The sequence below is a fragment of the Pholis gunnellus genome (genome assembly GCF_910591455.1).
Source record: "Pholis gunnellus genome assembly, chromosome: 5".
In the NCBI taxonomy this organism is placed as follows: Eukaryota; Metazoa; Chordata; class Actinopteri; order Perciformes; family Pholidae; genus Pholis; species Pholis gunnellus.
The window spans coordinates 23,522,597-23,538,276 of NC_136531.1; the positions used below are offsets into that span (position 1 = coordinate 23,522,597).

The following is a 15,680-nucleotide window of genomic DNA, read 5'->3' on the forward strand; positions in this document are numbered from 1 at the left end:
ACGCGAGCGGATAGCTTCCTACAAGGGAGGCAGGGAAGAAAAATAAATCAAAAATAGATGCAGGGACACAGAAGCATGAGCGCATGCAGATGTGTGCGCACACAAGCACAAAGACAACCATGTGAGACAGGAAAAATTCTGGATGGATGGAGCGGAACGGCCCAGAAGATGCTAAGAGTGGTCTGATGTGAATAATTTAGAGGCTGCTGTGTAGTGGACCTAAGAGCATATGAAGAGGGAAAGAGAGACACAGAGAGGAAAGGAACAAAGTGTAAAAAGACAGAAAGGGGGGGAGAGCGAAAGAGGGGAAGAAACTTGGGAGACAAAAAAAAACAAAGACAGACGAGACAGAGGAGAGAGGAGAGTGGAGAGGAAGAGCTGCAGACTGTGTTATTACCCCTCAGAGAGACGAGAGGGAGAGAGTGAGAGACAAGATGGTAGAACAATAGGCTGCGCGTCCTTTCCCCACGAGCATGTCTACTGTAAAGGCAGGCGATGTGATTATCCACACTTGAGCGGCTTCACTCGCTAAGACACTCTTGAGCTTCAAAACTACCGGTACATAATGTTCTCCTAATGGACTCCACTAACACTAACATCGCCATCTGCATTAATGGACTCTTGCTAACACTAACAAAAAAACCCATCTACCGCAGTGGACCCGGGCTGACACTTGCACATGCTGTATGTCCACGATAACGACAGAGACGTATCACATATGACAAACATGATTTCGACAGGATAATATGCAATATATATATATATATATACTGTATATATATATATATAAACTCTACCTTTTGAATCTATGAGGAGCCACAGGTCAGTTGACGTTAAATAACTCAAGCTATAATCATGTTTCCTGCATTTCTTCTGCTGCATCTTGCTATGGCCAAAAATGTTTGGGTCTTCATTTTTAGTTTTGTTCATTACTGGAGCACTAATGACAAAATACATTCATCAACATCAGGAAAATGAAGCGTAGGGATTGGATTGAGTGCAGCCAATTTAGAGACGATCACCGCCCGCGGCCGGCCAACTAGCCAGACCTGCCGAACCACAACGCCCGAGGAAAGGGAGGAAGCGGCGAGATGGAAGCTAAGCTAACCCAGCTAGGACCTGAGGCCACTCCACTACCCAGCCCTGCTGCTGGCTGTCTGATGCTCGGTCGCAGGAAAATAAGATGGATGAAATAAGACTTCAGGCGAACTGTTGAGCCCACATCTTCACAGAGACCCGGCACCACTGCAGTGTCCCGGATCAGGCTGCACTTGACGGGTGGACCGCAGCACAGAGTGCAGGACTCCGGTGGGACGAGAGGAGGTGGACTCTGTGTTTACATCAATGATGCTTAGTGCTCAAACATAGTTGTTGATGGACGATGTTTTAATGATTTTTTTAATGAGAAGATGTCGGCCATATTATCTGACCAGCGAATTGTTTTTGTGGCTGCTATTTACATCCCTTATGATGCAATTTTTAAAAATGCACTACAGGAATGCACTGTTTTTGTTATGTTTTCCTTGTCTTGCAAGTGGGCTACAACTGCCCTTCGTTGTGCATCCCCGTGTTGCATAATGACAATAAATGATCCTTGAATCCTTGAATCCAAACACGTAATTACAGAGATGTCATTAGGAAAACCGTAACATGTGACTGCTTTGTCAGGTACTGTCACAGTAGGGTGACACACATACTGTGGCCATGATGTATGTCCAGGTATCATGATTAGTCATTTTCTTAACAGCAATATAAAAAAAAAAACAGTGTTTGAGATTAGAGACAGGGGCCGTCACACAGCACACTGACCCCGTAGCACACTCAGTCGGGTGGAGGCAGTGAGCTCTCCTGCAGAGTTGGAGGCGTGACATTCGTAAATGGCCTCGTCCCTGGGGGTCCTCAGCGGCTGGATCCTCAGGACCGAGCCGGACCCGTCGTCAAACTCTATAACCTGTGTCGAAGGAGAAAAGACGGTTAATCAATATAATGTATTAACGATGGATCAGAATGTGTAAAGTGAAAGGTGCCACTTGTAAAACGCCCACTGCACACAACCTCCCCATATACCAGGCAACAGACAAAGCTACAGAGACACACCTTGCCCTCGGGAGTTGGAGGAGACCAAAGACAGAGCTAAAAGGTGAGTGAATGTTGAACTTACATTCATCAGGTGAGCAGAAACACAACTTCAAAAGAATGTTGCTCTGTGTCTGCTGCATGTTTACATGGGCACACCTTGATATATAATGATATGTCAATTTTGTGTTAACAGCTTGTTTCTGCTGCCTCCAAAACACCAGAAACTTATATATATATATATATATATATATATATATATATATATATATATATATATATATATATGAATGCATATTTCACCGTGCTACAGATACAGTAGTGGCAGGTGTGTTTAAATGTTCAGCTGAAGCATTGGACACCGACTGGTGTTGCTGTTTGTTTTTAATTTTATCTCCGACATTGTCTGCAGCTCAATAATAAAGGTCCTTTCCTAGTTTTTGATTTGCCGAGGGAAGCTGGGGGGACAGAGCCTGGGACGTATGAGAGCAGCACTAAATCAGGTTTGAGCCGTAAACCACGAAGCATACCTGGACCCACAGTCTAGGATCAATCACTCCGCACATTTAAATAGACTTCAAGTAGCACCAGAAGAGCAGTCCACTGATGATTAAAAGTAACTTTTGACAGATTCTAAAGAATAGAGATGGGATGGGTTGAGAATCAAATTGTCCTTGATTGCCCCTCATGTCTTTTTTCATATTTAGGATATGTAACAATTTGAAATGGGTTTTTTTCTGAAATACTGGATTGTACATCAGTAATTGCTCTTGCATAAGTTTAATACATGCATGTGTACCACATCTGGATTCGGCATTCTGTTCGGGTTTTCACGAACGGAAATCCAATAAAAGGAAATCCCTCAACAACTCTTGGAACGACAGACAAAAGAAATATATAGCAAGAAGCCTGAGCTTATATAGGGTGGATTAAAAATAAAATATCTCCCCGAGTGATTTAATCACAAACAGGAACGGGCCGAGATGAACTCAAGCCTGGGAGGAAACTGTACTTATTAAAGTGGAAAAGCACCCTGAGCTCAGGGTGAAACTGACTGGGGGGGAGGGGGTGCTGGTTCTCTATCATCTCCATCTAAGAGTGACTCGTCGTGAGGTGGTGAAATAAATCAAAGGTTACTGCCTTGGGGAAACTAATAAGGCTGATCATATAAGAATCTCATATACTGTAGCCAGAGGCATCATCTGACATATGAAAGAGTTGGAGCAGATAGCATTTCACACAGTTGTATAACCTTTGGAGTACAAATGAAGAGAAGCAGGTAAACAGTTCAGCTTGGACTTCACTTCAAACACAAGACTCATTGTTGACTTAAATGTCAACTTAAACTGCAATAAAAAACAGTGGCAACGGCACACCTGTCTCACAGCGGGCGATCTGATTTGTCGACGAAGGAGAAGCACGCGTGTCACTAGTAACATTAATGTTGGCTCCGTTCCATTTAGGAGGCAGCAAGCTAGGATAAGCTAACTGGCTCCACCTTCATATTCAACGGACAGACGCAAGAAGAAGTGGTGCTGATGTCCTCCACTTTCAGCAAGAGAGCAAATAAATGTGCTCCCCAAAATGTCAAACTATTCGGTTAAACAACCGATTATCAGGGCAGTTTCTAAATTAGTTTTAGTTCGGTATACTAATCGTTAATCCGCAAACCAGCTCCCATTTTAGGCTCTACAGCCGTTATTAATGCTATGCATGTCACACCCATGGATGAACAAAGACAACTGGATACAGCGTTGGAGGCGGGGCCCGTTACATTTGACTTCCAAGTAAGAAATTCAGGTAAAATGATCCGGATCGCCCGTTGATCTTCTGCATCCATGGGGCCATAAATCACGCGCACTAGTGCTTCCTTTAACCCCGCCTCCCGGCCTCGCTCTCGGGCTCATTCACATGAGCGGAGGAAGGCCATTAACTCTGGATTTAGCTATTAGTGCATTTTACAACGTTCAGGATTAAAAAAGAGCCATTCAAGTGTCCGTACTGACAAGTTGATTCACCTTCAAATTCATTATTTAGTTGTGATACCAGTGACGGGCCACTTTGTAAAATTTGCTTCAAAGCCAGCCGCTCTTTACTGGGGGGCTTGGTTACACTTGTGTTTTTTTCACAATCAAAATGTCTGCTGTGAGAAAGGTATTTGAAGAAAATAGAACAAGAAGAACTGACACCGCTGAAAACAGTCATCCTGCTTTTTCCCAGACACCACTGCTTTGGCGTTTGGTGTTTTGGACACAGCGGGGTTCACACAGAGCCATTACCATTTCCGTACGAGAAGAAGTCCGTACTATCGTACAAAAAAAACAACAACAACAGAAAGTCACCTTCATCAGTATCTCAGCATCATACCTCAAATCTCTGGTTGCTGACTTTTTTGCCTTTCTTGTTCCAGACAATCTTGGGCTGTGGATCCCCCGTGGCCTGGCACACAAAGGAGGCCACTCCCCCCTGGACTCCTGTCTGATCTTCGGGGGTTCGCGTAAACCTGGGGGGTGCTGAGTAGAAACACGTATAAAGTTAGTTTGTGTCGACGCTCTTAACATGACAAGCAGTCGTTCTATACCAACAAGCATTGACGCATGCATGCACGTATTCTCTAATAGATTATTGTGCTTCATCTGAATGCACTTAATATATAATATTTTCCACTTGATATACGACCATAATCTGTCATTCACACATCTGTAATGCTGGAGACCTCTGCGTGGTGTGTGAAAGGGAATGCCAGATATGTGTGTGTGTGTGTGTGTGTGTGTGTGTGTGTGTGTGTGGACACTTTAGTTGAAAAAAGAGGCGGGACAATGATGCAGTTTTAGGAACATTCCAAATGAAAACAGATCAGAACAGTGACAGTATGAATTCTTGGAGTACACACGCATCTATACATCTGTCTTTCAGTGCATGCGGGTGGCTTTGTGCATCTTTCTTTCTTTTTCTGTACACGTGTGTGCACGTTCCACCATGTTTCCCCCACTGTCCATGTACCACCAAAGAAGCTTAATATTTCTGTGCCATAAAGGATTTATGAAGACTTACTCCTGACATGACCACTAAAGCCCCTCATTCCGGGGACGCCAACAATATCATAACCACAGCCTCCCGCTGGATTGTGACATCACGACATCAAAAAGATTCGGCACGTCAGTCACGGCACGTCACCGCCAGCTCGCCTAATGGCATTCCAGCCAAACCAGAAAATCCCTACTTAAGGGCTTACCGCCAACCGCCCTGACAAAGGGAGAGAAATTGCTTTTTGCTGTTTTAAAAGGAGGGAGGGAGAGAGGCAGAAAAAGCTAAGCTTTTCAGAGGAGGAGAGAAAAAAATGATGAAACGTTGAAAGAGCGGGGGGAGAGCATGGAGCAGAAGAGCGGGGGAGATAAAGAGAACGAGCGAGAGAGAGACAGACAGATGGAGAGGGGAATGGGTGAGGGAGAGAGAGTGAGCATGAGCGGCAGAAGTGCAGGGAGAGAGGAAGAAGAGCAGGAGGTGGAGGGAAAGAGGGAGAGAGTGAGAGATGGAGACAAGAGAGATAAAGTCAGCGAGAGCGAGCCAGATGTACCAGCAAACATGGTCGGAGAGCCCCGAGCTGCCCGATCACCTCCACCCTTCGCTGGCTCACGGCCAAATCTACCTCAACAACTGAGTAGAACAGTGTGTGTGACAGAGTGTGTGTGTGTGTGTGTGTGTGTTTATGCTTACTTTCCATCCTTGCATATGGCATTTAACGCGTACACACACAAATAGTCACTTCCAAGATGAGTCGATTGACAATTATGGACAACAATTTTGATTAACGATAAATTGATGGATGTGAGAAATCTGTCTCCTTTTTTATGATTGTACATTTTAATATTTCGGATAGTGGCTCGAACACAACAAGCTATTTGAAGACGTCCCATCGGGCAAACGTTTTTATTGCATCATTGATCAGTCAAAAAAAGACTGGAACAGTTGCGGGCCCTAATGCTGCACGCTATTTCTACGTGCACGCCATTGCGGCGTACATGTGTGCCCATCGGAGAGAGAGAGAGAGAGAGAGAGAGAGAGAGGGAAAAGAGAGTGAGAGGGAAACAGAAAGAATGAAGAGAGGGAGAATTGCTCTATTAATCCTCTTGCTAATCTCTCCCTCACAAAACAAATGAAAAGTGTAAAGCCAGCGGAGCCGTGCTAAAAGGCACGGTAGATCTTTCAATTGCTTTAAAAAAAAAAAGAAGATCTTTCCCTCCCTTCTCTTCATCTCTCTAACCAGATTCCTCTCTTCATGCCTCTCCTGCTTAATTGTCTTACGTTCCCTCTTTCTCATATTTTGCCCCTTTATCTTTTTACTCGCTTCTAATTCTTTGCTCCCCCCCCCCCCCACACACACACACACTATCCTTCACAGCTGCTCCCTCTTTCATCCTCCTCCTTGTTACTCCATCTCCTCCCTCCATCTCTGGGGTGTTACATAAGTCTTCCTGTCACATTGACTGACTTAATGAGGAAGGGTGGTGGTGGTGGTGGGGGGTGTGTGCGCAACCGTATGCTCCACACTTCTCCCCAACTCGCTCTCGCAACCCCCCCCCTCTTGCTTTTTTCCTCCTCCCCTCTCTTTACGGGCCCTCGTCTCTCCCTTCCCTTCCTTCGCCACTTTCTCTCCCTCTTCCATCCCCGCACCACATCTCCGCTCTCTATTGACGCTGCTAACTGTTCTAATCGGGGTCGTTTTGTGGGATTAAGCATTGACATTTGGGCCGAGGAAGGGAGCGACCGAGCTCAAAAGGGCACTTCAATATTCGTAGCCCTTTTAAGGGGACAGGAGGGATGGCGGCAGGTTTATTACTATTTCATGGATTTCAGATTAAAATAAATAAATAAGATGGGCTTGGAAAATTCACACAAGAACTTGTTCTACGAGGGGGCACTTTGTAGCAGTCACATGCTTAGGTGCTCCTCACAGCCGTCCTCTTTTCCCTCAACATGACCCAAGATGGAAGTGAGGGGGAACTACCGAGTGGATCCGCGGAGAGAGATTTAGATGGAATTAGACAGAGCCAATCTTTCCCCTCTCGATGTGTGTGTGTGTGTGTGTGTGTGTGTGTGTGTGTGTGTGTGTGTGTGTGTGTGTGTGTGTGTGTGTATGAGGTGGATGGAGGGCGGCCTACATAAAGGTCGCCATACAGTGGGATCTGATCTACACAACAGATGGCAGGGATTACAAAGTCAGCCCCCCCCCCGGGACCACTTTCGAGTCACGGCTGAAGACGATATGTGATGAGAGATCGTCTTTATGTCTCTTTGAAAAGAAAAAACAGAAACAGAAAGAATGCGTTTGGGTATGATGGTGGCCTAGAATAAAAAATGTGACCACGTAGATAATGTGGACTTCTGACATACAGGTAAAAACTAGACTGGTGACAGATTCTGCTATGATTCTCTTCCAACTGTTTTTCTTTTTCAACATTTTAGTTTAGTTAACTGTGACAAATGCGACCATTCCTGGGTAAACTCCCCTCGAATGAACCTGCAAACCATAATGGGGCTACGGAGGTTCACTGGAGTAGCTGAAAAAGCCAAACAGAGGGACTGTATGAAGCTAATGACACTTTGTAGGAGGCTACAGGGACGTACTGTAGCTGACAGATGCTGTCTTAACCTAGAGGGACACTGCGAGAGGGAGGGAGTTTGTAAGAACAGATGCTGGCACGAACCTTCGGGGAGTATGATTTACGAATATAGAGTATTGAGATCGGAAAATTGTATGAATTGATGGATGGAAAGTATATGTTTGTGAGGTTTAACAGATGGAGCTGAGCTCAAAAGATGCACGTCTTAGGTTGTTGAAGTATAGCCTATAGTTTTTAAAGTTCCCATATGGGGTTTCTATACTTTTTTGCGACGCAAAAAGAATATAAGATTTGTATTTGATGGCAATTTAGATTTAGAAAAAGTGACGTTTTATTGTGTTTATGCTATTTGATTTGAAATATGCCGTTCTCTGACTATAAATGTCCACTAAGTGAAATAATAATCAAACAGGACATTTGTGTTATTTTTCCTGGGATGCACTAAGTGATCTAAACTCACAGATCTCTTCTAAAACATTGCAATTCATGTGCCCTCAGGCCTCATCTTGTGTGCCCTCAGTCACTTAGCTGATTCGATGCGAAAAAGCATAAAGCAGACCGGCCTTTCCCAACAAAGCAAATCAACCAAAAGCAATGGACTCAGCAGCACAATGGACCCATTCTGTCTGATACTGCAGCTGACAATGTTGCAAATTGAGGGAAAAAAAGCAGCTCTGAGATGCTTAAATACCAACAAAGTAAAGAATCACAGATAGGAATATAGAATCAGTAATTATTGAATGTTTGGATCATCCCATTTTTTGGAGGAAGGGGATAATTGGTTACAGAACTTCCTGATCAGAGAGATATCTTGCCAAGCATCTGTGCCTGCGCCTCACATTTTCCTGTGTATGTGCTCACGTCGATAGTTAGGCACGTAATGAGCAATTTACGGCCCTTGCCAGGAGAAGATCCAGCTGCATGGTGTTGCATGTGGTGGTGGGCGGTTGGCTGATGACTCCCCAAATGAGAACTGAGTCAGGGCTTGTCAGACAAGTTGAGGAACGAGGCCAATGTCGAGGCCTGAGCCAGGGCCGCGATAGTCAGCCCCGGAGAGTGGGTGGGCAGCTGGCCAGGGCCATAATTTACAACATTAACATCAGAACCGACACATTAAGAGCAAATTATCAGCCGCTCGCATTCGTCCTGGAAATGAAACTGGATTGCTGGGGCCAATGAACACGGAGACACAGCCATCATCCTTCTGCAGCACACATGAGAGTCAATCGGAAAACATTTCAGTAAAAAATGGGCCGTTTCAACGTAGGAAATGAAATTATGCACAATTAAGCACCGTAACTTTTGATAAATCTTCCCATTAAAGACGAGATGTTATTGAAGTTTCATAGAGTTTAAGTGTCCGTCTGTGTCTCAACCAAATCTGGAGGACACAGTTTTCCTCTCATGTAAAATTGCGTGCTTATGACTTGTACTTTGTCACTTCTCTGTATACAAATCCTCAGTTGTCACTTTCACAATGACGCAATAGCAAAACAATAAAGTGCACTTTTACTGCCGATTGGAATGCATGTCCAATTAGCATGCCACTTACCCACCATGGCTGCCCCAAGGGTTTGGCTAGTGCAGAGTTAATCAGGGTTAATTTGTTAGAAACACAAGGGGAGGAATTAATCAAATGGGGTCTTCTTTTATATACAGATCATTAGAAACACATGGGCTACCCACTGGGTACACAACTTTACTGGGTCAGGGCTGGCTTCCCATAGAGACGAACAGAGGGTTTTTCTCAGCGCCGGTCACAGCGCGTTACTCACACTCCGTCGCTCTGCTAAGTCAGAGCTAGGCTGATGCTATCCAGGCCTCTTCACAGACGGGTGCACCTGCTAAGCTAACGCTAAGCTAACGCTGGTCAGATCCTGTTACCCACGGATGGGCGCACAGCTATGCTAGCCGCTAATAGCCCCACGCTGCTGCGGCAGAGCCGTTTCACTCTCTTTCTCATCAACACGACTTTCCTTCTCTCTTATCTGACTCACTCACGGATAGATATTTATGGTTCACAATGGAGAACCTGTTGAGGGAGTCCAAAGGGTCACTGTGCTACGACTGAGCATGAGATTGATGTGAAGGTATAGAATATCTTGTGCGCTCTACCCAGAATATCAACAGCAGGTTACCCTCAAGGCAGCACTGGCAGTGAACAGTTGAGATAATACCATAACTTTGATCTGCCTTTTAATTGCGTGTATGACTTCTGAAAATGTTTGTGACGTGACCCACTTCTGTCACCTTCTATGCAGAGATATCTGCACTGGAGTCGACGGAAAGGGGTCGTTTTTACATTTTTAAGGTTTATTGTCATATTCCGGATGAGCGGGCACATCATCGCCAGAGCAGAAATTTTATAAAAATGCCATAAATAATTCCAGATAATACACCGTAAATCCTTTAGACAATGACTGAAATGAGTTGTGTTGATAAGCGGCATGCTAATTGAGAATAAGGAAACGAAAGGACATTTTCTTGATTTCCTGACACAACATCACTGTTGACTTTTCTGCAGTGTCACAGCCGATTTCTCTCTCTTGTTTCTTAATAAAAAACTGTCAAACCACGTTAACCCTCCCGATGTCTTAAGGGTAAGAAATGACCCGTTTGTTAGTTCAACAGCAGAGAAGATTTCCTAAATTCATCTTTATAACTTTTATTTCCTGGCCTGAACCTAGCATTTGGGAACTTTCAAATCAAATCTATCTGTCAAATAAAAGCCTTGCACTATCAAGGTACACAGATTGTCTCTTGGTCTCCTTGTTCATCTAGTTATGTGAGGCGATATTTCAAGATTTCTGTATGCGTGTAAAAAAACTGTAACAATGAACAATTAAATGGTAGAAAAGAAAGGATCTCTTGAGACTTGACACTGGAGGCCTTTTGGTCATTTGATCATCACCTCCCAGTCCACACGAGAAATCAACAAGAGCCTCCATCACGGTCTAATCAGCCGAGAGCAGATGTTGACATTTTGAACTCTGGATGGGCAATGATGTCAACCAAGATCTGGCCTTTTTTTTTGCTCGTTCGGTGAGCCAGGCAATACCAATCAATCACAGGAAAGAAGCACAATCCATCGAAGAAAATAACTGCTTGATTCTGTTTCACCACCATCACTAATCCCCCCCCCCCCCCCGAAAACCTTTTTTGTGACCTTGCCTTTTCATCTCTTTCCTCATCCATCAGCGACAAGAAGCTGCGAAGCTCACACGAAACTAGATACTTATCACAATCTAATCCCTTGTCTAATCCAAGCACTACACATGCTTGCATACATATACATACAAAACAGACAACTGCGAGCATAATCACAAGAAGACGTACACACACGCATGTGGCACTAAACGTGAATCCTTATCGATACGCCCGACCTCACAAATCTTTAATGCACATGCGATGTCCGCCTTCTTATGTTCTCAACAAAGAGCGACCAATTTCAGTCTTAAGCAGATTTCATACACAGAATCACACATCGCATACTCGCCTCAAGGGGCGTTACTATCTGTACAGCATATGACACCATGTACTGTATCCTGTACGGCAGTACATGGTGGAGTAAACAGGGTATCCTTTCAAAGTATATCAAATGCGTCAAATACGAAGCTAGACTTTGTATGCGGGTGAAAGGGCATTTATTTATTTATTTTAACAATTTAGCTGATCTAATGTGAAAAGCCTCAGCTAAACTGAAAACAACATTAAAGAGTAAACTCACTGGAATTCACAAAAAACAATGACAAGTTGATTTTTATAGTAATTTAGACCTTTGACCTTAGAAGCCTGGGGGAAAGCTGCATGAAATACAGGTAAACTGACTCCTGTCTAAGCACATGGCGATCAGTGCCTCGCCCAAGGGGCTCCCATGGTAAGCCAAAAGTAGCGGTGCTGTCGTTGTGGGGGATTGACCCAACCTTTCAGATCCCAGCCAACCTCAAGGCCACGCGAGCGCTGGCAATATGGTCGCATGTTGACAGGTCAATCAGTCACCATATGAGCAAGTTCAGTCTTTCCAGTGTTGTACTCAGGCCCCAATATGTCATGTGTGAAAATGGGATATTTTCAGTCGCTGAGAAAAGCTGTCTTTCACGCCTGAGACGGGGACCCGAGTCGGCGACTTAGACTCGTGTCGCACTTCAGGCGCACACACACACACACAGTGACTTGAGACTCGTCCTCAAAAGATTTGAGACTCGACTGGGACTCGAAATTTGGCACTCGTGAACAATCCTTCATCTTTAATTGAGTACATCATTTTCTACGCTATCGAAACACCGCTACCTGCTGCCCTTTCTCACTCCCTCCGATCTTTACAGGACCCCTGTCTCGTTTGCCATCCTTTGTGGAAGTGAGGCTTTTTGCAGTGACATCACCAATCATATCTATACAACCACTGTGTTTAGCAAGAAATTGTTTACCAAAGCACAACTTCTTCATAGATCTTGCCTCTTCATTTTGCTCTCAAAGCGCACCGGTTGAACTTGGCCTTGTTACATTTATCTTTTATCCAAAAATCAAGACTTAGCCCCTCAATGTTTTTTTCAGTTTTTCCCCATGGTATTGGAAATAAGAATATTCAATATGCAAATAGGCCCATTGATAGTTTTTAAGCTACTGTATCAAAGTCAAAAATTCCAGTATCGTGATAACACTAATACTCATGCTATATGCTAATAGCTAAAGGAGCGACGATAATACAGCCCACGCTTTGAATTCCTCAAAGACTTGAGACTTGGTCATTCAGGCTCACGAGGCATCCTCTTCTGTGTCGTCCGTCCCATTCTCGTGAATGTGATATCTCAGGGACGCCTTGAGCGAAGCTCTTTAGATTTAGCCCAATCTTCCGCTTAGACCCAGGGATGAAATTGATTTAGATTTTGGAGAGCAAAGGTCAAGGTCACTGGGACCTCTTTGTCTGTTCCACTCTCCTGAATGCAATATCTCAGGACGCCCTCGGCAAACATCCTCAAATTTGGCACAATGTCCACTTGGACTCAAGGATGAACTGATAAGATTTTCGTCGCTCAAAGGTCAATGTGATCTCACAAAAGATGTTTTTGGCCATAACTCGAGAGCTCATATAATTCTGAAAACTTCACACAAGTGTCTAACAAGAATGATGAAGGGATGACATTTTGGATAGACGTGGATGTAAACCGCAACACGACGGAGAGGTGGAGGCCCACGCCCGCAAGGCTGTAATTTTAGCTTAATAATGTCGCTGTGTAGTTGTTTTTTTTACATCAACCTTGGAGGGGAAAAAAAACTAATTAGAAATGCACAGATGTGATGCAAACTGAGGCTAAAGAGTTTCACATTACCAAACTCCTCCCTAGGCAGCATTCTAAACCACTCTTGGTTTCAAAATGTACAGTCTGCTTACCAAAGCTTACTAAAGGGGTTCCTCAGCAATGCTTCCTTTACTGTGGCCTCTGAAAAAGGAGACGCTATGTTGAGTTCTGTTGCACGCACACACACACACACACACACACACACACACACACACACACACACACACACACACACACACACACACACACACACACACACACACACACACACACACACACACACGAGGAGTTGTAAATCAGCTGGCATTTTCATTGTTACATCTGAGCTGCAAGGGGAAGGACGACAGCTTGTTGGTTTTGGGGCAAACGAGGGTCAGCGGAAAAAAAAAACCCTGTTGTTGCATCGTTTCCCCGTCGCCCCGATTAACACACTGTGAGACGCAGTTTCCTCGCACAGGGCATCTCACTGCGCACATGGAGCGGTGGCCCAGTTTAGCGACGGGATCAGGGCATTGCTCTTAATCCACCAGATAGATGTCATATGCACGCACGCGCACACAAACACACCGAGAAGCAAAAATGGTGGGCGAGAGAGGGGCGGAGAGAAAGGGGGGGAGTTAAAAGAGGAGAAAGGTGCATTCACACACGCAAAGCTCAGCGCACTGCTTGTATTGTTACACAAGCGCTTGTGTGCAGAAATGCACATATGGTGCCGTGTCATGCAAGGTTTCCAACTATGCTCATGGGCATGTGGGTGTAACTTGTGTAGCGGGCATGAGGTGTCAAAGTTAAATAAAAAAAGCACAGAGGAGGAAATTGTGCTTAAAATGTATTCAGCTCAATTGGCACTAAGTGTGAGTGAAGATAAGCGCAGCTGAAAGCAAGCGACTTTTCAGAGCACGTTTAACATTTCAAAAACACGCCGACACACGACGAGCAACAAAGATGTCAAAGCGTCCCAGCGGCCTCTGTTTGAATACTCGACAGTCAAATCTCTTGAGTCCCCACTGTTGATATTAAAAGAGGCATTGTACGTCATGCACACACCGAGATAAAAAGAGAAAAGAACAGCCTTTTTCCTCCCCGAGCCCTCTGCCCCTCCTTTCTCACCAGATTACATGGATGTGCGGAGAATGGGCCGAGCGATGCAGGCAAGGAAAAAGAGCAATGGGGAAAGTCACCGCGAATGAGATGAGGGCACGGGGAAAAAAATAATATAGAGACAGAGGACACAAAACGCGAAGCCTTTTTCCATCCTCTGTGTGTGTGTGTGTGTGTGTGTGTGTGTGTGTGTGTGTGTGTGTGTGTGTGTGTGTGTCTGTGCCGCTCCCCTAGCCGGCCCGTAGAGGAAGTCTGGGAGCATCACCATTTTGATGGATGAGTGGGCCTTTACTGGCCGACCCTGGAACTTACGCAGGGGACAAGAGGGCATGAGGCTGAAAGGAAAACAAGAGTGGTTTGTGGATATGTGTGCGCTTTCTCTGTGTGAGTGTGTGCTTTTAAAGCGTTTGCAGGACTGAGACGGCTGCCTCGGGCCTGTGCTTGTGTGTGTGTGTCTGTGTGTGTGCGTGTGTGTGTGAGTCTGTGTGTGTGTTACAGGGCGACAATCATATACGTTCAGCATTGTACAACCACAAGCTACGAGCTATAGGCTGCATTTTCCTCCACAAAAAAAAAACAAAACAGACTGCAAGCATACTGTGCGTGTTTTATCTGGTTTCTTTTTGACCATATTTACCAAATCATATTTACACTCACGGAACAAGGATTTAAAAATAAATAAAAAATATCTAAATCTAAATGCCATTAGACTGCACTGGTCTCTGACGGATCACTCCCAGATGTTTTTACAGTCTGCATGTTGAGCTTGACTGACCTCCCTCTCCCTTTCTCTTCCATTATTCTCTTTCAGCCGATCCCATCTCTGAGTCCTCCCACACTGCCCTTCTGTCTTCATATCTTTTATCCTTAGTCTCACCCCGAAATCTGGCGGTTCCATCACAGCTGCTGCTAGACTCAAAGCCACATTTGTCAACCTGACAAATTGGCAGAGAAGTCATGCCTGGCAAAGACTTTCTCTCGCACAGGTAGACACCCACACACACACACACACACACTCGTATATACTAGTAATGAGTATAATGTCAATGGGTTTCTGGAATATCTCGTGCTTTCTGTGTAGGCGTGTTCTCAACTTGTGTCATGTGGTAGGTAGCCATACAAAGATATGATTAACAACGCGGTGTTGTCTACATGCTGAATAAAGCCTGGCACTGGTTCAATGATGATCAGAAACCTGGATAATGTCCCAGTCACAGGTGGTTCTACTGGGATTCATGAGATGTGTGTGAGTGTTTGAATGTTTTTTAATTCTTTTGGCATGATGAAAGGAATACACTTTTTTTTTTATAAATGAGTTTTTCTGTGCTGTTTGTTGTTTTCATTTTTAAATGTTTTTTTCATACACAGGGAGACGAATAACCAGGTGACTTTATGTTCCATGTGATATTCCAAATATGATTGAATCTTAGGCTAAAACGGAACTCTTTTGATAATCTATTAATTGTTTGAGTTATTTAATATCTCCGGCAGGAGGATCATGTGATCAGTCGTGTGTGAGCATGCGTGCATCCGTCCGTCTGTCCGTCCGTGAGTGAGTGTGTGTGTGTGTGTCTATGTG

At 44.5% G+C, this 15,680-nt stretch overlaps 1 protein-coding gene across 1 annotated transcript in view; it reads right to left on the bottom strand.

Annotated features, from left to right (window-relative positions):
* The window catches only part of ptprdb (protein tyrosine phosphatase receptor type Db), a 91,684-nt gene that overhangs the window by 49,874 nt on the left and 26,130 nt on the right, over positions 1-15,680 (bottom strand). The window contains exons 3-4 of the mRNA XM_079160389.1: positions 4,444-4,589; positions 1,810-1,951 (exon numbers count right to left, since the gene is read on the bottom strand). Of these exons, the coding sequence (XP_079016515.1) occupies positions 1,810-1,951; positions 4,444-4,589 (288 nt within the window). The remainder of the gene's footprint in view (positions 1-1,809; positions 1,952-4,443; positions 4,590-15,680) is intronic.